This window comes from Dermacentor variabilis, chromosome 4 (assembly GCF_050947875.1).
Source record: "Dermacentor variabilis isolate Ectoservices chromosome 4, ASM5094787v1, whole genome shotgun sequence".
Classification (NCBI taxonomy): domain Eukaryota; kingdom Metazoa; phylum Arthropoda; class Arachnida; order Ixodida; family Ixodidae; genus Dermacentor; species Dermacentor variabilis.
In genome coordinates, this window is record NC_134571.1 from 168181265 (window position 1) to 168205130 (window position 23866).

Consider the following 23866-nt stretch of genomic DNA (forward strand, 5'->3'; position numbering starts at 1 on the left):
TGATCCGCACTCCTGGTGGCTTCGCGCGAGGATTTTAGCCACGGGTCGAGGATACCGGAGCCCGCGAACTGGCCACCATTGAGGGCACCGACGTGCAAGATTCTGGGAGCGACCTCCCGTCGTTCCAGACGTTCAGGTGAGCTCGCACGGCCTGTGCCACCATCGCGCCCGCTTGGCCGTGTCTTCCGGCGCTGTCTTTCCTTTTCTCTTGTTTTTATTTTTAATTCGATATTGAAGTGGTGTGGGCGATGACAGGGGCATATCTGTATTTGCTGAGTGTGCTCTTTGCTTTCCACGAACAAGCTTTTAATCAAGGGTGTGAACATGTCTACATACAATGCTCATTGTACACAACCCTGAAGCGCGATGGGTTCCTGCCCCCCCCCCTCTCCCCAACAAATACGCAAGAAATATATATATATATATATATATACACAGTGGGCGTCTAAACGGATTTTCTACAGCTTTTATCAGAGGCGTTCCTGTGCACACGTCATATCAAATTATATCGCAACTAATATGACTACTTTTGAAATTTGGTCAGAGAATGCTGTACCTTCGCAGGAGTCACTTAGAAAGAATACATTTGCAGCCCGACGTCCGCTACCTCACCGCTTTAACTTCATTGCAATGGTTAGTGTCCGTGACTCTTCGTTGGTTATCGTGTTGTCATCCATGTGAGATACCACGTCTTTATTTAGTGGCGTTACTGCATAAGCGGTCGTGACGTCAGTCTTGCAGCAGTAGCTCCGAAATTTTCGCGAGAACTTAGTGACAGCACGCACAGCTTGAGGAGATGCCTTTTCCAGTGCGTCCGTCATAGGGCTCACAAATTCCAGCGGCTAACTTTGTCATTACTTATGTTTCGTAACATTATAATTTTGTAAGGTTCCGTCGAGGGGGGCACACACGTAGAGTGACCTCGTTGCTGAAGCGTCGTATTGAAACGTCGTGCTTTCATGGTAGCATGCCCACACATGTCCATTAGTTCACCATAGGCAGGCACAGCCACCATCAGATATAACCCGAACAATGAATGCAGATTTATGTAGGCCTACCTATAACAAATAAAGGCTCTCGAGCAAACAGCCAATGGCTTCCAAGGAAGGCATACTGCGCCAGCACCCGCAAAACTCGCCAGCCTGAAATCAGTACCGTCCGCAAGGGTGCCGAAAATGCGCTTAAACGGTCTGTTGTTAAATATGACTGTGACTAGCTTCACGCACGACCGAGTACACAACGCAGCAAATATCAAATGGCGAAGCATCAAATCCACCCTGATGATTGGGTCCCCGCTGTAGCGTCGTCTCTCGTGAATCGCACTTTTGCGGAGAGCGACGGGCGCTGAAATCCGAAACGTCGTCGGTTGGGGTTGCCGCCGCCGCTCGCGCTCGAACTTGCCGCTTGTGGGCGAAGCCGACTATCAGGAGTGAAGAGCGCTTTGCAGCTTTACTTCGATAATTCGTCGATGGGGTCGTAGCGAAATCCGCTTTTCCACTGCCTAAATCGATTGTCTTTTCTTTTATTCTCGTTGACGACAAATCCAGCGAACAAAACGAAAAATCCTTAATGCGACAGCTGGATCAGGTCACTTTTCTGCTTATGCACAATTACCTACAGTGGGTAGTTGTAACAGCCGTTCAACATTTTTGCAATGTTTACTCAAGTGTAACAATTTCTCCGTCGCCGTAGACAGAACTTTACAGACGCAGTAACAGTGAGACGACATGTCCCAGTACACTAAAGCAGAGAAGTTATGAATTGAGAGCTTGTTCCAAAACATGTTCTAAGCAACTACTTCGAGTTGCTCAAAGAGCTCTTCCACTTCGTTTCGGTATTCTTTTTTTTTTGTACTTTTGTTATCTGTAGCAAAGAGGCGTTTTAACGTTTGACCTTGTGCGGTTGGCTGCGGTATCAATAAAACAAAAAGAAGAAAAGAATGAACATACGACATCGGGTTCCTTGTCGTGTTCTGTTTCTTGTCTACCGATGGTTGCAGCTCAATTAGTTTCACCCGGTAGAATTAGTGCCATGTGTGTTCGAACTTGTCAGTATAACCATTTAATGCATTAATTGACTTATCGGGCTTTACGTGCCAGAACCACGACATGATTACGAAGCACGCCGGGGTGGTTGGTCTCAGGATTGATTTTGATCAACTGGGGTCCTTCTTCAGCATGCGCCCAATGCACACTACACGGGCGGGCATTTTTTGCATTATGGCCTTATAAATGCAACGATTGTACGCGTTTGCACAGAGACTCGTTTCGAGGTGCTTGGTAGCAATTTTAATGCCTGGCAATTTCGAAAGATAAAACATAACGAACAACGTCACAAGTGGGACACATGAATATATATATATATATATATATATATATATATATATATATATATATATATATATATATATATATATATATATATATATATATATATACACACAAAAAGAGCGGCCACGATTCGTTCCCTCTTTTATCTGCCACGGTCATCTGTGCCCCGCAGGAATCCGCGGGCGGTGCCCCGAATTCGGAGCACCCGTGCCCATTCTCTTCCCGAGTATCGCGGAGTTCTCGCCAGGGGAAGCCGTGGAGCGGGCCACTGCGGCGACTATGTTCTTCGCGGACGCGTGCATACCGCGTCTCGGCCCAAACTCCTGTCTCTGGCCTCTCGACAGAGTAAAGCTAATGATGCCAAAACATAGGATGTTTTTGCTAACACCGCACCTATGCGATGGCGGCTTTGGCGCTTGCTAACCTGATGGCCGACGCTGCGATGGCGGTAGTAAACTTAATATACTAGGCCTCACTGCTTCTGATGCCTCACTGTATAAAGCGTCTTCTTTCCTATACTTCATCACACCGCCGCACCCGCTGATTCATCTTTTCCTCTCTTCTTTCTTTTTTTTTCGGTGTGTGTGTGTGTGTGTGTGTGTGTGTGTGTGTGCGTGTGTGTGTGTGTGTGTGTGTGTCTGTTATCTGTCAGCGACGTTAGCCGCCGGGTGAACAGGCTGTTGCATCATTGTTATCTTTATTATATGAGCTGCATTGGCGACGCAATCATTAGTTAAAAGAGCACTTCATTTATTTATTTATTTGTTTACGTAATTTATGTTTTGCGTCTGATAATTAATATAATCAATATGGAAATAAAGAAACTATAGACAACTGGTCAGCACCAACTGTAATCTTCAGTTGGCAGACGCACGTAGCCAGCTAAGACTGGAAACGCCGTTGCAAAAATATAAATTATTTGTCATGTACATCGGAGAACTTTCCTTCGCCCCAAAACCAACCGCAGCAAATCTCTAGAGCTAAGGAAAAGCTTTGTTTCGTAGCAACACTGGAAATATTCTGCAACGACTGGCAACGTTCGCTTACGCTGCGAATCCTTTCGTAGAACTGGCTTACCACCCACAGGTTCAATTTTCGTTCGTGTCGAAAGCTATGTATGTGATGTGCGAGCTGCCGCATCATTCGCAGTGCACGCGAGCGCTCATCGCAGCCTCATTACGGGCAGAATTTACGCGCCCCTACCGACAGCCAGCAGTCGAAAGAGTCAAGCTGGACAAAAATAATAACGAGACGAGATTCGCAGTTCTTTGCGGGGCCTGGCGCGATCACCATCTCGCCGGTGGTTTGCGAAGAGAGTGTCCGACGTGGGCGATAAAAAAAGCGGTCGCAAATCGGCTGCGATCCCCGCGCGACCTTGACACTAGTTTCAAGGTCCGACGCTGTCGATCGAACATCTCGACGAGCCTTCCGCGATCGAACTCGCGTCGCAGGCAGCTCTTTGTGTCTTTTGCATTTTTGCGGTCGCGGCCTTCCATGTGCGTCGGATTCCCCGCGGGGCTTGTCCCTTGTGCGTGCATGGGCCATAAAGCGCGCCCTGACGCCGCTGAACGCTATTACGAGTTTCCGCCGCAGAGCGTAGGCAGTTATTCGAACGAGGCAAGCGAAAGCGTGCAATCGCCGCAATGCTGCGACTCTAGGTCGTCCATTATAACGGCCGCGCTAAGGTTAAGCCGAGAGATCGTCATCCGCCGAGGGGAAGAGGTTTGCTTCTCTAAATAGCTGTTTGTTTCTTTCTTTTTTATTCTGCCTGCGCTATATTTATTATTATTGTTTATTTTGCCTACGCTTTAGCGCTATATCCTATTCCATGTCCTGACAATGATGCGGTGATGCGGTATTCTATTCCTGACAATGATGCGGTGAGCTTGTCCCCGCAAGAAAGCGGTTTTTCTTTCACGTTTACAAAGTTTCGTTTTCGACATTTATGAAATTGCGTGCTTTGTAGCGCTCCGCTACAGTCGGGCGAATGGAATCACTGCTCTTTTTTGTGTGTTTGGACCTCTTCCACCTTACGTAGGTCAACAGGACTTAGCTGGAATCTGATTCGGAGTACCACGTGTTTATAAAGACGCAGCTATCAATATACATATTCTACAGCTTTCTCTTTATGAGAACGCTATTTTCGACTTTCTCAGCCTCCACCCTTTCGCGCTCCCTCGCCTTCGAAATTGTTACGCAACATCTTGAGTGGCACCCACATATGTCGCTGAATACACGGCCGGGAAAATGACCGCTAAGTGGACGCGCTCCTTGTCACGTGGGACCCTGCTCACCGTTTTGAATGCGAGGCACGCACGGTTGTTCCCCAAGTGGCGCTCACGCGGCTCCAGCACATGCGCCGCGTGGCGGTGCGCCCCAAAACTAGGTAGAAACGGGGAGGGGAGCTGCGCGCGCTTGTACCGCGCGTGTGTAATCGCCTGATCCTCGTGTCAGTGCCAGAACGTGGTGCGCATTAAAGAGCGTGCTCTTAAAGGCCTCTCTCTCCCCCTGATTGCTCCCTTCTCGTCGCTTCGCTGCCTCTGAGTCTTTTCCGTCCTCCTCTCAGCCTCTCATTCGCTTCTTTCGTGCACATTCAGTGCTCAGGCGAGAGAGAGCCTATTAGGCGTTTTGTTCTCCTAATGACTGCGCACTGGGCGGAGCAGATGGGTGTCGTATATACGTATACAGCGAGAGAGAGAGAGAAATGTCAATCTAGCAAAAAGAACACGCACCCGCAGAAACGATATTTGCAGGAGTATATCGCGAGAAAAATAAAGAAAACGCGCGTCGCAAATGATGCTCCGTGAAATGGCCACCGCGCAGATTCGTACGAGGCCGTGACCAAAGCGAACGCGCTTATGCGGCAAACGTTTGCGCGTCCCGTGGTGCGCGGTGGAACAGAAAAGCCAAAAAAAAAAAAAAAAGAAGAAAGCTTATCCTGTTGTGCGCCGGGCACCCGAGGTCGCATCCACAGAACGCGACGAGAGGACTGGCCACGTGGCCTCTCGAAGATATTTCATTTAGTAACGAGAACTCGGCCCTTCCCTGACATGATCGACGATACGGCTCCGTGGCGGCTCGGATCGAGGCGCTCGTTCGTCCGTGTATGCGCGTACTGCACTCCCGCGTGGAAAGGCGTTCCCGCTATATATGCACCCGGCGGAATTCGGCGGAAAAACTCCGTCGACGGAGTTCTTCCTGCGAGGTGTCGTACGTCGAACCGCGCGCGCTCTTCGTAACGCCGCGCGGTCACGTGCCTCGCGGACAAAGACTGCACTCGCTGCACACGTTACGTTCAACGCGTGGCGAGAACCCTCGAACCCTCCGCATGCGAGCAGCCTGCGAACGTTGAGCTAAAGTGACACCGGCAAAGCTGTCTCCTTTGCTGCAGGAACGGTATACACTGTCGAGCGCAGTCAGCCTCTCTTTTTTTGTGTGTTTTTTTCTTTCTCGCTCTCTCGGTTTACCTGTCAACTGCGCACGAATTATAACACTGTTTTTCTTCATTGCCTGTCTCTTTCTCGTTTCTTGTTTCTTAGCTCCCTGATCACTGGTTTGTTTTACCGGTCACTAATGTTCCTGGCCCCAGCGCCTGTGTATAGTTACGGCCAGACGACCGAGTGTATATATGCTATAGATACATGTATGCACACACTACGCTCTGCACGCTGACTTACTTGCCCCCTACTGATCGATACCAGAAATCAGCTGCTACGTGGGTAGGGTTGATCGGGGTAGCTCCGGTCTCTACACAGCCTGCATTGCGCGATTTACGTTATAATTCGGCACTTATAGCACTGACCATGCGATACACTACAATGATCGGCTTGATGGGCAATTTGTCGTCCAGCTTTGCGGTTGACGGATTATTCCAACGACGATGATTTCTTCAATCGACCTAGTCGGTTATGCACTTGTACCAGCGAGGCTAACTTTCTGCGGTTGAAATTCTCCTTGCAGTGAGCTGTCCCGGTGTTCAGATTATCCGCGCTATAATATGACGAGCTGAATTTTAAGGTGTATCTCAGTCGGAAGTCTATAGATATCTTTCTCGGAATACAGCGATGTGCATACGAAGTGCTACAGTTTGGAATAGAAGTATACCGCGAGTGTATTGCCGTGTTGTCTGCTGAAATTTGAATTCGCACATTTATATTCTCGGTAAAACGTTCGGAGGGCTTGTAATAAGATTCATGTGGTTTCCAATCTTAGCCCTTGAGCGGAAGTCGCGTGTTCCCGCGGGCACAGGCAATGCAACCTAAGATGTCGCATATTCCCATGCGCCTTGGTCGGCGGTCGCTTGTGGCGTACGTCCGAGGTTTTTTCTGCGTCAAGTGAAGTGGATAATGTATGCTGCCCTGACCCCGACACGCAGTGGCGGTCATAAACAAGCCTCTCCCCTAGTCAGATGGAGCTGGAACCCGAAGACGCGCAAAAAACGATGGGAAGCCCGCAGAGGCAAAGAAACAAAGAGAAGTATATGCGGCCAGCGGTAGGATCAGCGCTGCGAACGTCAGCGACGACGCTGTGGTCTGTTGGGTGCATGCGGGCGGAGGAGGGGTCATTTGCATGACCGAGCTTTTCTTTCCTCAAGATACCCACCGGTCCGAGACCGAAGGAACGTTAGCTGAAACAAAAGAGAAACAACAAGAAACAAGCGCGGAGCAAAGCCGCTCCTCGCCGTTTCTCTCGGCGATAGAATCTCGCGGGCCTAAATAAGGGAAGGAGAAAGGGGGGGGGGGGGGGGTATTCGCGTGCAGCAACGCGGCGTCCGCGAAGTAGCGTTGGTGAGGCCCGGGAGCCTTGTTTGCGCCGCTGTTTAACATCCACGTGCAACGACGGCCGAGAAACAAGAGAACCAAGATCCCGCAGGGTCGCGGGGCGCCGCATAGCGGGCTCCGCACGCCGGCCCGCGCGAAATCCGTTCAGAGACCGCCGCCCGCTGCGGCGTTTATCCGCACAAGTGCAGAAGGATTAGCCGAGGCTGCTTTTGTTTTCTTTGCTGTCTCCCCCATCGCCTGCTGTTTGTGTCGTCTGCTAAGGCGCCCCAGCAGACGGCTCGCCGTCCCCGCGCGTCGTCTGCTGAGGAAGGAAAGACGTGTCGTCTGCTTCGGCTTGGAGGCGGTCGCGTGCTTGCCTGCGGGCTGCTGAGGCGCGCGGGGGCATCGGCACTTTCGCTCAGTTCCCGCGCCACCTCTCCTTCTTTCAATTTTATTTTTGGTCTTGCGTGTTCCTTGCCCAACGACGTTGTTGTAAAGCGCGTTTCTCGCACCGCGTGCTTCGCTTTCTTTTCCTCCGGCGTTTGGAGAGAGGCTCGGTGACATCCTCCTCCGGCTTTCGCGCGCCGTTGTTTCGCGGCACCGGAGACGTCGGCGCGCGCGTGTGTCCGACTTCGCCTCCGGTGCTGTTGTTGCGTTCGTCGGCGCCTTCTTCTAACGGGCCTCTTGCTCATTCTTTCTTAATCCCCGCCTCTCGCCCGTAGTTCTTGGGCACCGCCACACTCTCTCCCCTTCTCTGCTGTTCGATTCGTTCCGTGTTTGTTTTCGTCCCTTGGGGCGAGAACAGTTTCCTCTTGTCGGCGCGTTCTTTGCTCCCCGCCCCTCCCAGAACTTCCCATTTTCCTCCATCCTGTGGGGGAATCCGTCATTGCCACGCCTCGAAAACTTATCTCACAGTGACACTACATTTGTTTTGCGGCTCGTATACTGACCTGACGCTCTCTTATTGACCATAGTTCTGCAACGCGACATAGTGCTCGTATAGTACTTACGACGACTGCATGTGCAAAATCTACCGAGTTTATGCTTGGTGAGCGACAGCAATCGCTTGAATGCTATCTTCTGCTGCTAAGCTCGAGGTCACGGGTTGGACTCTCAGCGCCCAGCTTCGCAATACTGGAGTCGGTCCTTGCCCTTTTTCTGCTGTGGCGTCCCGGTAGCCCATGTGTGACATCGGTACGCTAAACCTCATTAGTATCTGGAAAGCCAACTCCCTTTCTGCGTTACTTTCTTCCTGAAACGAATGTAGACATTGTCTACTGCAGATATTGATGTAGATATAAAAGAAGCGTAGCGCTCCGATTGAAGCTTGCGCCCTTTGTTGTCTAGTAATCTAATCTGTCAGCGCTGACAGGAGCAGTCACCGCTACATTGTCAGCTACTGCCGTGGCCACGCTGCTAATTTTATCTGAATCGTATGTGCCGCGGAAGATAACGAATTCCGAGAACAACTCTTAGCGACAGAAGTAACTGGCGTTCTCGAGTCGAGGTCGTTGCCGCTTTTGCCGATAAGCCAGAAGCGAAGCCGCTCGAATGTTGGAACTTGTTGTGCACCAATATACGCACTACATGTATGTCGAAGCCACCAAATGTGTGCTTTCTTTTTTTACTTTGAGCATGAGAACCTCATTGTGAGTGTAAGCGAGGGCCTACCTGTTTTCTCTCTCTCTCTCTCTCTTAGTTATCACGAGCTAAACTTAGAAAGGGTAGAAACACTGTGGGAACTGTGTCACTCGTTGCACTGCCCAGGCGTAGTCGTCTATAGACGACGTGTCCACGGGTTTTCTGAACTGATCAGTTTCGTGGCTAGTGCTTCGCTTTCGGGTGACGTGACTTCTCGCGGGACGCCTCCCGTACGAACCGACAGGGCTCCTGCCCTCTAGTTCGGTCATTCTACGGCCACTACGAGTGGTGACATTTCCGAAACTGATCGCTCCGGTGTACACCGCGCGCGTGATTGCAGCGGGCGTCCAACCCACGAAGCGACCACCTTCCTTTATATCGAAGTTCGAGGAATGCGCTTGAAGTCGGCGCAAATTTTCGTTTTCTTTTTCACTGTATTTCACCGTCCATGGAGAAGGTCACACGCTGTCGCCGAGGCCCGCAGTTCCCGCGTAAACACGCAAAGTCCTCGCGGCCACCTTCCCGCCGACGAGAGAGGCCACGCTCTTTCTCGAGTCCACGGACCTGCGACGTGCGTGTGTACTCGAAGCCCCCTTCGGGCCGCGACTGACCCTGGCCCCGTTGATTCAGTCGCTGGGCCGGCGGCCTCTTGAGCGCGAGCCGTGGTTCCTCGAGCACGCGACCGCGTCGAAGCTCGTGCGCGCGAACTGACCTCGATGCGCGTGGTTCGGGACACAGTGGATGGACCACGCGGGCTCCAGCGCTCCACAGCTCGTCGCGTCGTCAGTTGGCGCCGATCGGGCCGCGGTCATTGGCGTTTTTTTTTTTTTTTTCGTAAATTAAAGCATATTGCGAGCCCTCGCGCCAAACACGAGGGAAAAAGTAAAGTTTATTCAATCTCTCGTTAATCCGTCTATACTGTACATGCATGAGTGCTTCCGTTCCTGTAACAGCTATATAGCATAGCGATATGGTTTATTTCTTTCGGGAGCGTCGTCTGTTCCGCTTTTCGCATCCGTTGAATAAACATTACCGAGACGGCCGTTTCTCCGTTGCGTATGCTGCTTAGAATTAGTAGAAATCGTCATTTTTTTCGCGGTTTCGTAACTGTAATAGTTTCGTGAACACCCTCAGCGACACATCCACGACTATCGGCACGTCGGTGGCTGTTCACATTTGACGGCCCTGCGATTTAGCCGGACGCGCATCATCGCGTTCTCATTCTGGTTGAGCGCACGGAAGCATCCGTCCAACAGCTTCCACACCCGAGTACACTTGAGCGTGCAACTTTCCACCGGCTCCGTACATTGTTCCCCGAAGGAGCGAGTCAGCTGACGACTCGCCTCTCAACGTAAGTTCATCTACGTTGAATCGACGGCTGCGAATGGTGACGCAGCATTGTTATCCCAGGGGGGAGCCACACGGTCAGCAACCACTGACTGATTGCAAAGCTGGATTGAGCTCGAAGCTTTGCAGCAGTGGTCGTACAGAAATGCAAACGGCTGTTGGTGCGCTGCAGCCAGAGAAGGACTATAGACACCGCTAGACGACGACATTTGCGCGCATCAGCGTGATTCACAATTGTTTACCAATACTGACGTTGTCGTCGGCTGCCTGCTATCGCTTAGCAATGCAAGATGGAAGTCGTTACGACGCCACGGAATCTGTACGGGGTGTGCTGGCGGCCGCTCATAGGTGTCATTATGGATACGACTAGTTGTCTAGTAGCTATGGATACGACTAGTAGCTTGTCTTGTCCACCTTTCTGAACATTGTGAGTTAAGCGCAGTGTCGATAAAGCGGCTGAAGTGCAGGCGACGACAAGCTCTTCTCTGAAGTGGTTTGGCGTCTTTTACACTACAGAACAGTCATAACTCACGCGTGTTTGCAAGTCAAAAAGAAAAAGAAGAAAAAAGCTCCAATTCCGCGTCAAACACTGAAACTTGATGAAACATGCGTGACAGACACGTAGACTGGAGCGTCGGAACGCATACAGTCGCTGAGCAGCGAATTCGTCCAAATCTTTGCTCCATCCGCTTTTTTTTTACCATTCAATATATGCGTCCTATAATCTACGTAACCAACAGGCACGCCTTTCAGGGCTTGCCCAGTAGGCACGTTTGTCAGTGCTGATATATTTTTGAAGTTGCTCTGTAACAGCCAGCTGGCCGCGGAATCTGTAAAACTGTTGCTGCTGCCGCGTGGGGGGGGGGGGGGGGGGGGGGGGCGAGGCGCGCTGCGCTGCACCAACTGTGCTGCCAGCCTCGATCGCTTCCACGGATCGCGCTCAGCGACGGGGCCCAGCCCGTGGTGCCCCCTCCTGCTCTCTCTCTCTCTCTCTCTCTCTCTTTCGTGCGGCCGTGTGTGTGTACACAGCCTCGCAGATGCGAGCTTATCGCCACACGAGCATACGAGCCACACGCCGTCCGTATAGCGGCAAACACGCTCGCTGCGTACGTGCAGCCTGCAATATTCGCGAGGTGCGCGCTTGGCGCAGCTTGGGTTATGTCAGCCTGCACTGCTGGTTTGTCAAGAACAAAAAAGAAAGAAAGCCGTAATATAGGAACACACAAATAGGAAGGGCACGTCCTTCGCGGCCGCATCTCGCACGCAGTTGCGTTGCCTGTCTGCTTGCGTCACTGCGGCAGGAGGGCGATCCTCGCGATGAGCTACGACTGTAACGCAGGGCGCTGCTACAGGGAGGCGACTGTGGAACTGAGAAACGCTATAAAACAAGACAAAAAAGAAACGATGAAACAGCGCGCAGCTGTGCGCGTTACGGGCCCGCCTCTGTATTGCTGTACGGGTGGCACAACGAGGCAGCGAACCGGAGGGGTAAAAAGCGCGCGGAACGGCAGATCCCACTGGCGTTGTTATTCCGAAATGCCTCGGTTGTAGCGGCGAGCGCAGTCTGAAATCGTGCCAACCCTGACGGCAAATGGGCCCGACGTCGTGAAGACCAGCTAGCTGCCTCTTCCCCGCTTGAGGTCGCTCGCTGCATAAGCGATCTATGCGTCGTTTATTGATTGATTGATTGATTGATTGATTGATTGATTGATTGATTGATTGATTGATTGATTGATTGTAGCAGTCGAAGTCTCGTCAACAAACGCATCGCTGGCTTCTTCAGAGCGCCAAATTGTTGTGTGGATTAGAATAATGATGTGAGGTGACGTGAATCCTTACATTTATAAAACAGTTCCCTACGAGGCGCAGTCTACGATTTCGCATGGGTTGTGTCTTCGATTTGTCGTCCAAGGACGATACCTGGTCATTTCAGGCCTCAGAAGGTCACTTTCCCGCGCCTCTTTATACTATTTCGAGCTTATAAATCCGCAACACGCATTTCGTGGCCTCCTCTGTCTCCCGTTAAGAAGTGTTTAGCTGTAGTGCTGTCGGTTTTATTCTATAAAGTGCCATGGGCGCTCTCGGCTTTACATGGTAGATCGACCGATGCGGCCCCTTTGGCGCAGACAGAACAAGTATAGGAAGCACACCTTTATGTGAAAGAACGGCCGCAGAGCGCTTCCTTTCTAAAGGATCAGTTGGCGGTGCTATAGAAAGGCGTCTCGACATACTTAACAACATCCTGCATACAGTAGATTCTACATACTGGACGCTTTTTTGGTCGTCAGTGTTTCACATCGCTCGACTACGATCCGAGAGATCCGATATATTGGGTGTTTTTGTCCGGTGGGGATAGAGTCGGACATTTGTCCCGTGCGTGATTGGTTCTCGAACTTGTAGACAGCTTATCGTGCATTGTCACAGTAGGTGCGCCTGTGCCGTTTTGTCACGCACATAGACGACATCGTACTAACTCTGAGGTTCATGATGCAGCTACCCGGCCGAACGCGTTTCCGTAACTTGCACTTGGGGTTTTGGGTATCTTTCCGATCCGATTGGCGTCTTTGCGCGTTGATTTTAACCGCCTCGATTGTTGCCGAAAGCGCGATGTGACATCGTCGACATGCACGACGTACTGTGTACGACCGTACGCCTCTCCACGAGAGTTTCTTTCGCCACGCGAAACTTTCGAAAACGACATTTAACAGCTTTAGGGTATACCTGCTGACACCGAGAATCATATTCGAGCTTTTTCTTTTTTCGCAGCTCTGACACTCCGAAAGCGTTTGTGACCGGATGCGCGCTGTAAAGCAACATGGGTCGCGCTTCCCGCCACGTGGTCCCCTTCCTATTGGCGTCGCAGCTCCCGTGTGGCCCTTCCTGTACACCCGTGTAGGCTGCCGCCCGCAACACCTGTCGTTCGCGCGAGCGCCGGTGTGTCATTGTCGCCAGATCGTCGCGGTTGCCTGCCGAATCGCTGGCGTTTCGTTCGCTGCGCGGCTAACTGCGGACTCGGTGCTGCGCCGCCGGCTAGCGCCACTCCCAGCGCGCACGCACGCAAACGCACACACACCGCTTTGGCGGCGGCTGCACGTCTCCCCGCGTGCTCGCCTGCGTGCGTCGTGCGCGCACGTGCGCATGGCGACGTCAGCGCGCTGCACATCGGAGCGAGCAAGTGTCGATGCAATGGAGGGGGAGGATGTGTCGCGCTGAAAGCAGGGTGGCTGCGACGACGACGCAGTTCGCGGTGGAGTGCGCGATCGTCGGTGCATGCGCGTACACTGTCTCGTCGTACTCGCGCGGGCCAACGGCCGTTTTTCTCTTACACTAGTAGTGCATGCTCATGTTGGCACCGGGAGAGACCCTGCGTTACGCCGAGCCGCCGTGGTGGCACCACCCCTATCTCGGCGCGCTCCACCACCCGGCCCCGGAGCTGCACCAGTTCGAGCCGGAGCGATGGCGCCACCAGTCTCACCAGAGTCCGCTGCCGCTCAACCTCTCCAGGATGGCCGCGCAGTGAGAGATCCTTCCTTATTTCGGCCGCGCGGCGACTCGCGCGTTTTCTCGTGCGCTGTGGGTGGTGTAGCGTACGCGGAGTCGGCGTGTGTACCTTTCGTGTCACCGAGGCGCGTTCTTTGCAGTTTGCATCGTGACGTCTTTTCTCTTCCGGAGTGCACCGTGGTACTTGCCTATTGTCTTTATTTTCGCCATTGCCACTCCGTAGTTTCACGTGCTGCTATGGACGGCGTCCGCGTATACCGGCACATAAGCGACTTCGCAGTCATAAGCCGCAGAAAATAAAAGAAGTCGACACGTGTCCCTGGAACTTTATGGTATGTAGGTGTCTTCGATTACAACTGCGTCGTTCCGCCTACAGTGTTATAAGCGCGTCGGAACAGTTTCCGGCGTATTTCTGGCACCGCGTCGCCCGACGTCGGCTGTTCAGTTGAACGCACCGCTTTGTAGCTACCGAAATCCAGGCAATACTGTGCAACTTACAGCTCTGCCATATTAGCGCTGTAGAGGCGCCGGAAATGCGTCGCACGTAAAGCCATGTTGTCATATAAGGCTTTACGGGGTACAGCGAAACGCATTTTAGAAATCGTAGAACCTCTACCAGCCCCTTCTCGCACGGGAAATAATCACATTTCCCGAGTATGACTTCTTAATAACACTTATGAGATACTTCGATTTGATACTATACGGTCCCTGGTCTCGAAATGCCGGACCTAAGTCATCGACGTTGTCCCGACGTCATGATTGACACAGGGCAAAGTTTACCGATGTAAAAAGACTCTACCGCTGAACAGCATAACGTGACGCGTACGAGTTACCAACGAGTGCTTTCCAGCTCGCGTATAGTAGCTTCATACAGTAACTGCTTGGCGAAACTCTAACGCTAGTGTCTACGGGATCTGCAATGGTTGAGCCACCATTAGGTGCATGGGAAGTGCACGGATTTGCCTAAACTTAGTCCTTGTGCCTTCGAACGGCTCGGCGCCTTTGTAAATTCGTAAATTTCAACAAAGTACGGTATAATAAATAAATAAATGTTAGGACTGCCGGACGGCAGGATTCGAACTCAGTGCCGCTAGTACTGTGTTCCCGAGATTGCCCGACATTGAAATCATCACGCCACGGACGCGTGCTTCGACAAGCAGCATAGAACGCCCTCATAAATTTCTCGCGTGGTATTATATATATATATATATATATATATATATATATATATATATATATATATATATATATATATATATATATATATATATATATATATATATATATATATATATATATATATATATGCACGCACGCTTGGCGCGTTTCGATTTGGCCACTTCGACAGGCTGAACCGCTGCAATTAGTGGCAATTGTGTGTGTTCGCAGAGTATTCTGCACTTAGAAAAGTATATGCTGCTCTGAAATGTAGGACAACGAAGGCAGATAAAGCGCGCAATGAGCAAAGCCACTGGAGCCTTTGAATCCACAAGCACGAAGCTCAGGCACATCCTGATGCTGCGGTCGTTCAGTCACCATCCTCGTGGTGACTGTGAACGACCGCAGCGCCAGAGTTCCCTCTAGTGATTACTGTGTGAAACTCTGTGGCCGCAGCAATCACAGGAACGGGCGAGGAAGAGGACGTATACCATAAAGTCAAGGTGCCCCCGTCCACCTCTTATAAGTTACAGAAACCGAGGCTGGCTCGTAGAAACGAGTATATGAAATTTGTTGTCCCACTCTTGACATTCGTCGGAACTTGTTTTTCTAGCGTTTAGATGGCTTAGGTCTTCACTTAAAGCAAGAAGAGCGACAAAGCTAAACTGTCGTGTCACTAAACCTTCAAGCGGAAATCGAAACGTGCCCTTGTCGCTTCGTTCATTCATGATTGCATATGCAGCAGCAAAGGGTGGCCGGCTGGTGGTTTTTCTGCGCGCCAACAGCGAGGCGCAGCTGAGGAGCGAAGCTGTTTGGCGAAGGGAGCCCGGCCCCCTCGCTAAAACAGTCTTACGGCGCGCGACAACACTGTCGATCCGTTTGCCCGCTCGGATCGAAAACGGCACTCGAGGGACCCCTGCTATGTATAACGATGTGAAGTCGGTAGACTCGACCCTCCCCACCCCCACCCCCCCTCCCCAGCCCTCCGTTCTCCGCTTCTTCCCCTGTGTATGCTCCACGTTGTCGAAGCCGCAACGGCCGAGGTCGCTCAGGCGATAGCAGCCAGCACAGCAGCAAAAGTTTGTAGACCGAGGCGACTGCAGCGCGGGGCCCAACTGCGACGTGCTGCCGCTGCGCAAACAGCACCCGGCCCCTTTGCATCGTCCCCCCCCCCCTACTCCCTTCCACCATGCCATACCCTACTTTCGTCCTCTCTCGTTGGTAAGCTCGTGCTTTCGCACATACAGGTTTTGTTACCACGTGTGGCCACTGCCGCAGCTGTGACGTGGCTTCCGCGTGGCACGCTCCAGCTGGCACACACACACACGCGCACACACACACGCACACACCCACCCACCCACCCACCCACCCACACACACACACACACACACACGCACACACACGCACACACACACACAAACACACAAACACACACACACACACGCACACACACACCCACACACACACACACACACACACACACACACACACACACGCACACACACGCACACACACACACAAACACACAAACACACACACACACACACACGCACACACACACACAAATGGAGGGACAAAGCGTACAGCCGGTAATCATGCGTTCCCTCTGACGCAGCCAGGAGGATGCCAGGCCAGTACGTGTTAAGGAGTCTTGCGTTCTTCATCTTCGCGTAGCCGGGCGCCGTGCGTTTTTTCTCCGCATTTGGGCGCTCTTCTCGTTAGCTCCCCACGTGACGAGTTGCGGTCCGCGCGTGTTTCCTTGACCTCTGTACGTGCCAGCAGCTTGCCGGCGTCGTGAGCGTGCGTAAAACGCGAATGCGTATAATAAAAACTCGCGGTCACTTCCTAGAACGCGTCTCTTAATTGTCCTCCCTCCCGTCTTACCTTTCCCCATGCGCTGTTACTTTGAACACCGCACTCGGTTGCACTACGCACCTAAACAAATTAAAAGGAAAAAAAGGGGGGGGGGCGTAATTCTGCCGCTCCGTGGCGAGCGCGTTAAATCACTTAACGCGCCCCTTTTATTACACCTGGGCAACCAGCAGCCGCCTCGATGCGCGAGCTGTTACGATCCTTCCGACGAGCGTTCGCCTGCGCGCTCGCTTGCACGCTCTGTCGCGCCTTCACGAATAATCAATCCTTCAGCCGCATCGGCGTCTAAAATCGCGCCGGCCGGGGCATCGATTCCTGCTCTGCCGTGTGTGTTATACGCCACCCATATATGCACGACACCCATGCGCCCTCAGCGCAGGTGCGCGCAGTGGAGCTGCGGGCACGCCCTCAGGCACTGTGAGTCTGTCCGCTGCCTCTCCCCCTCCTCTCGGTTTCCGTGCTAATTGCCACCGCATGCAATGCGTCGGACGAGGTTGACTTGCGTCTTTCACTGCGTGTGTGCAGCGTGTGTCAGAACGTTCGCAACTCATTGTCAGTCAGTCAAGAACTTTATTGCGCAACTCATTGTCCGGCTTTGTTTTTTTATTTGTCTCGGTCTCGCTTTCACGCAAAAAAAAAGGTAAAACAACGACGCCTCAGAGCACGTAAGTCCCGTGTACATGAGATAATGTGCGTGCATATTGAAAAAAAGCGCGGTTCGCTTTCTTCATACGGGCGTCTCTTGTGTTCACGCGATCGCTTGTGCGGGGAAAGACTACAATTAACGCCGCAAATCGAAGCACACTGCGCTGTATAGACCGCGGGGTCAGTTCTCCGGCTTGCCGAATAAATTGAGCTGGAAGGGGAATCCCCTTTGCGTCTTTCTACTTCTACGTGACTGATACGGACTTTTATCGCTCTCGCTCTTTTTCTGACCGTCCAGCGTACCGGGCAGCTCTCCCTGCAGCATACAAGGACGCGAATCTCTGGCACAACTGATGTCTCTCGCATCTAATGTATAACCGTATAACGGCTGGGAAAACACTGCTGTACCTCTGGGGAGGCTTCGCCGCCGCGCGCTTGGTCGGCTCTGTCATCCCAGATTGAAAAGTAGGGGAATTGCCAGTACTGTCCATTGCACGCACCCACTGCGGCCCGAGGCCGATCCCGTTGTCGTTACTTCGGACGCAACACTTGCGGATTTCGTTATTTCCCGCAAGTATATCTCGGCGCAATCGCATGCGCGTACGATCCGCGTCAAAATTCTACGCACCGCGTGGTCTGGAAAAAAGAAAGAAAAGAAAGAGAAAAAGTCCCTCCATAGTTTGGCAGACTGGGCGCATAGCCTGGTATTCAGATTTCCAGCCTGTAAGCTGTATAGTGCATGCGAGCAACGTGGTGTTCAGTTTATTCGGTACGGTCACGAACAGCTCGGGCATTAAGCGCTTGCTCAGACACGTAAATCTCCGATGCCTACTTGTACGTGCGAATGTCGAGTCTTTGCCTGCTGTGCTCTACATGGGACTACGCGTATCAGACTTACCGCCAGGTTTGTCGAGAGCTTTATTTTCTTCGTGGTGACCTTCTATGTATTTTTTTTTTTTAGTATTGCTTCGCGTCTCTCATGAAAAATTCGGAATCCTCAGACCATCTCCCGCATTCTGCCGACGCTGTTTATGTTTGGTGTCATCCGGGTTCTGTTTTTAAAGGCACAGAAGACAAGGAAAAAAAGGAAGCATAATTATTCAGAAGTATTTGTGTTATGCGTCCACTTGCCCTTCCTGCCTTTCGTTCCACTTCTCTCCTTCTATCTGTCTCTGTCTAGGAGTGTAGAGTTATACGGTCGGCTACTTCTACTAGCGCCTGCAGATCGCTGGGCATTTAAGTTATGCGTTACTTATAACCCATGGGCGCGCGCGCGTTATAAGCTGACATAACGGCGAGGCATCGCATAAAGTGCGTTTCGCGCCGCCTCTCAACCGCTGAAGCTTCTCGGCTGTACGCGCCACATTTTTCATTGTCAAGCCGGCATAATTCGTAAACATCGCTCTCCGTTATAGCCGTAATTCTGCACCATAACGAGACAGCGAGGAAGGTTAACGTCTAACTGGAAGAGTGCCACAAGCGTAATAGTCACCACACTTGCGCATTTCCTGTCTCCAACGCCGTTTCACCCGTCCTTTGTGTAGCACGCGCCAGAACGCCATTCACACGCATAGCGCTTACGGCAAGAAAGTGCCTCGCATACTGGAAGGAAGCGCCCACCAGTGCGATGGCGATTATTGTTGCCGGACAAAAGTGCACCTATGTATAAGGGTGCAAGGCGTTCACGGAGGAGTCGAACGCTTGCGCCTTGGAGTCGCGGCTGAGGCTAAATTCCCGTTAGGCGCGTCAACAACCGAGCTCCGCGACGGCGACGCCTGCATTTTCCCTCGTCGTTTATGTTGTTATTTTTTAACGCGGCGATAACCGTTTAGTCACGAACGTTTTCCCAGGCGCGTTTCTTGTGTGCCAGCCACCGGTAAACAAGTAGTTACCGCGAAAACCTCTGTGCCGGGGGAACCGAGGCGAGCAGGTCGGGATCGCATGACGCGAACGTACCGGCCTCGTCGCGGAGGGTGAAAGTGTGCCAGCCCAGACTATGTATCCGTTGAGGGGAAAGCCCCCGCCCGCGAGTTCCCGCGGCCTCCGTATACCGCGGCGCACGCTGTTTTGTTATTTCCGAAGCGCTGCGGCGATGCCAAGATTGTTTGTGGACTTTCGCAGCGCGTGTTCTTTTACTAGAACTCCGAGGCTGGGGAGAAAGTGACGCGCGCCTCCGCTAACGAACGCCAGTGGTTGCTGCAGGTAGTGGAGGTGTATCGCGGGTGACGTTATCAGCGCGGGGAAAAAACAAAATGTTCACGATTGTGACCCTTACTCGGGCATGATTATGTCAGGAACTTGTGGCCGCGTGTGTACTCGCGAGGAAACATGTAAGCACCTTAGGGTCCCCGAAACAAATGCCGAATTTAATCCTAATTCGTGCGCAGAACTTAAATTTGAGGAGTGGAGCGGGAAGTTTGTAATGCCAAACCTGGACTCCAGTCCTCAATTTCAAGTGACGTTCGTGTAGGCCGAGAAGAAGATCGCCGCTTTCCAGGTATCCCTGGTCCGCATGCTTTGTTTTTTTTCATTTCTGTTGTTATTTTTTCGAGAGAGAGAGTACCGCCAGCTTTTTTTTTTTTTCGTTCTTGTCATCCGTCCAACCAAGTTCCCAATCCCGGATACACCAGGAGCTCCTTCGAGTTAGGCGAGCCAGTGACAAAGGTCGGCAAAAATTATCGCACTTAGCAGTAACCGTCACGAAATAACGACGTCGATAACGATTGGCGGTTGTTTTTCCGCCGGCGACATCCAAAACAGTTGCGGCCGAAGGGGACCCCTAAAACCCGCTACACTTTCGGTGTGTAGGCAGCTTAGTGATGGCCAGGGCTCAATCTCTCCAACCCTTGCTGCCTGGAAGATCGCAAGTAATAAAGAAGTGAGTAGGAGACAGGAAAGATGGAAAGATAAAGACGAAGATTGGAGAGGAGGCTAGGAAAAGGCAACTACCGATTTGCCCCGGTTGGGTCGCTACGGGGGTGCCTCCTGCATGAAGCCGAGGCCGACGGGGGGCGTGTTGCGGCCACCGAGGGGCAGTAAAGGTCCAAACACCCGGCATTGGCTCTACCCCCGGGGTCCAGGTTTCCCCGGACACGACTAAGCCGCGCATGGTTAGACGCGGGAGGGTCCAACCCTCGTGTGCTCGGGTACGTGGTGTCGCAACACACCAAACGCCTGCTGACGCAGACGCCCCTGTGGGGAGCAATACAGAGTTATAGCTCAGCCAGCCAGCGGGCCAGCGTAGACGTCACTGCGCATGTACCGCTCATGCGCAGTGGCGTGTACGCTGGCTCGCTGAGCTATAACTCTCTAATGGCTCGATAGCATGATACCGACGGCTGGAAAGGGCGGGCCATATTGTACATAAACCTAGGAAGCATGTATGCATTTGCTTTGAGAGCGATTAAGTATACCGGGTGTTTTTTCTAGGTGCAGCAATTTTTTTCCATTTTGGTCTTTGGCGGATAGCACAATTCTAACCCTTGATCTAAATACTCGATGAGACGGCCATTTCTTTTACGAGAATTCAAAATGAGCTACAGCACAAAGCTTCTTACATAATATCCACGTTGCTCCGGGCTAGATACGCAACAAACCTCGTTACAACGAAAATGAAAGCCAGTTATATATGGTTAGCACAGTATATCTGTAACCATTTCTCGCCGCGGTGTTCAGTGATGCAGTTTGCTACGAATTGCGCATTCCACTTCTTTCCTTTCCTCCCTCTCATTTCTTTTTTTCTTTTCTTTAGGAATGCGTAATTTTTTCGGAAACCACTTCGCGATAACGAGCTCTCTCTATTCGAATTCGCGAAAGGTGTACGTGCACAGAGAAAAAAGAAAAAGAGTCCCCGATTCGTTTAGCGTCATCGCTTGCGTGCGAGCACACTGAAACGCATGCGTGTTTCGCGCCAACTGCCCTCTGCCACCTCTGCTCGTTTTGTGCGCAAGATTTCGCAGTATGCGCTATTTATGCGCAGGCGCGCGCGCGGTGTGGCCGACGGGCTTCTTCTCCAAAGTCCGTATAGATAACGGCCGGCCGCGGCCTTGATGATGCCGAGGTGTATTTCCCCCCCTGCGCGATCACGCCGGTTGACTCACTCGCGAACTGTACGCGTGCGTATACACGGCTTCAAGAACCTAGATACGCCCTGAGAATTCTTCCAGCAACGGCCGAATGCGACGTGTCGTCCTTCTCGTTGTGTTTCTGAGCCCCCGCTTGTTCGCCAGCCGTGACGGACTCGACACCGTAATTACGTGCGGCGCACGGCATGAGCCCACAACGCGCGCGCGCGCAACCGTTCTTTTTTTTTTTCTTTTAGCATTGTATTTCGTACAATTTTCCAGGTGCTTAATTCTTCCCCTTAATGAGAAATTTCCGCGTCAAACCCCGCTGTAGTTTGGCCTCCGCTTCGCTTTAGTTCTCGCGTATTCTGTTATGTCACTTGGTTCTATGGCGCCCGTGCAGGACGGGAGCCTCGACTGGAGGGGGAGACCATGCGTAACGGCGAATATTTTTGAGGGCATTCTCTCACTTTGTAATGGCAGTTAAGAATTTACCAGCAGTCTAAACTAGTTAAGAATTTAACTCTCTTTTTAGCGAACTTGCGCACATATTGAGACGTGCAGGCAAACCTAAAATCACAACTACAGCGGCGAGAAGAGCCGTTGGTCGTCGAATCTCAAGTCGTGGATCCGGTACGTCTTCTGTTTAGCATTATCGCTGCACTTTCCGGAAGTAATCTTTCGCGGTCGCGTGTGCGTTCTCAAAGTACGACAGTACTCGCGTCTCCTGATTAGTCAAGAATCTGATCAGTCGCGACTATTTCACCAAAGAATCGGAGACAACAATCACGAAATTTCGGACACACGTGGGCACGTCTTGAGCCGACTGATAACTGCATAGACACCGGTGACAATTCCGTGAGAAATGATGACCGGACGAAAGCGCAACAATGTAACCGCCGGAATGTTCTGTCATGGGGCTGAAGAGGATGAACACGTTTTGTTGATTGATTACCTCGAATAATCATGAAGTGGAAAAGGGGCCGCGCTAACCGCGACGCCACCTTCGTTTCTGTTACGCCTGTGTGGCCTCTTGTAACTTGACATGTAAATGAGCGTACGCGTTTTGTCGGAGCAATGTCAATCATTCCTTTGAAGAAGTGCACGCACATTTGCCTCCTTACTGAATACCTCTAGGTGGCTAAAAAAAATTAACCTCGGCCCTTCGACGACGCATCGCTTCTTCTGTCCGAGGTAAAACTCTCTCGTGCAAGACTCTTCGTCTCCGGAACCACCGCTGTGCATAATAGTCGGCGTTCCCCACGCGTTTTCCCAAGTCTCTCGACTTTTCCAAATGACGCACTTGCGGTCAGGGTCCAGTCGGAGTTAACTGCTAAATATGGCTCTCTATATGGCGTGCGCTCCATAATTAAATATAAAACAATGCGCCTGAAGAAGACAAAGCGACACCTGAGTACCGCGCATAACGTGGCCATTCCGTGGATTCGTTAACGAGCCCAGCAAATTTACGCCTGATGTGCGAAGCTGGTTCTCGAGATTCGCAAGAAGTCTCCGCCTGACGAGAAACCGGCTTGCGGCGCCGGCCATGTATGCCCACTTGATCCTTGCTTTTGCGTCAGAGTTGAGGCCGAAAGACGTCATAGGCGAGTCCGCGGCTTCCAAGTAGTAGGACTCGTGATGGCTGCGCGACACCGTCTCTTCCATTTTCTTCCGTCTCCTTCTCGGGATTGTCGGCGCGTGCGAGAAGACGCAGTCAACTGCAAACGCACGAAGAGCAAGAGAGAGAGAAAGTCAGCGCGAGAGGGATCGGGCAGTTTTGCGACGCTCCATTCTGTTTTTGTTTCAGGAAGCGAATGGGGCAAAAAAAGAAAAATACCTGCCACCGTGGGCGGAGAAATCTTGATCCGCGTGCTTTTCTCTTGCAATCAAGATTGCTGCTTCCTAGCGCTTCAGGTGCTAACGAACGCGCGCTTTTATCTCTCTCTCTATATATTTTCCCCCTTCTTCTTTATTTCATGTGTTCGCTATAACGACCGTTTTCGTCTTGGCTAGCTCGCCGTCTATTGTCTCGGTGCGGTGCGGCCGTCGCATCTAACGCGCCTGCACCTAGCTGGACAGGAGAAATGGCGTCGGTGAGAATACCCCGAAGGAACAAGCACAAGAAAAAGCTGAGTGATGCGGCGTTCCTTCGCCATAAGCGGTTCAGTCCTTCTCCTCCTCCAAAGCGCGGTGTTCCAAAAGGCGCAATTTCCAGGTTCCCAGAGAGAGCTCAACTCTGCCGTATACTATGTGCCAGCGTCGCTTGCGCACCCTGGTGGAAGTGGTCGGTGTGTGTGTGCGCACGTGTTCGGAAGGCCGCGCGCGCGCCAAGCCGGCTGCTCAAACTCTCTCTCTCTCTCTCTCTCTCTCTCTCTCTCTCTCTCTTTATTTCGCGAGTTATGTATACTCTGGCCTACATTTTTGCTCCTTTCGCTGACTCCGAAAGTTTAAGAAAGGGTGGCGTATCACCCGACTCGCTGAGGGACGTATGGTAGTGAGGCCAGGAATGGGCTAGACAGCGCTACGGTACAAAAGAAAATAAGTAAAT

General features: G+C 51.9%; 1 protein-coding gene across 4 annotated transcripts in view; it reads left to right on the forward strand.

Moving 5' to 3' along the window:
* The window catches only part of LOC142579926 (ETS homologous factor-like), a 482035-nt gene that overhangs the window by 360486 nt on the left and 97683 nt on the right, over positions 1-23866 (forward strand). The window contains exon 1 of one of the 4 annotated variants that reach the window (XM_075690603.1): positions 13336-13594. The exons of the other annotated variants lie outside the window; for them this stretch is intronic. Within the exon in view, the coding sequence (XP_075546718.1) occupies positions 13416-13594 (179 nt within the window). The 5' untranslated portion in view covers positions 13336-13415. Of the gene's footprint in view, positions 1-13335; positions 13595-23866 lie in introns of those variants that run through there. 4 annotated transcript variants of the gene reach the window in all.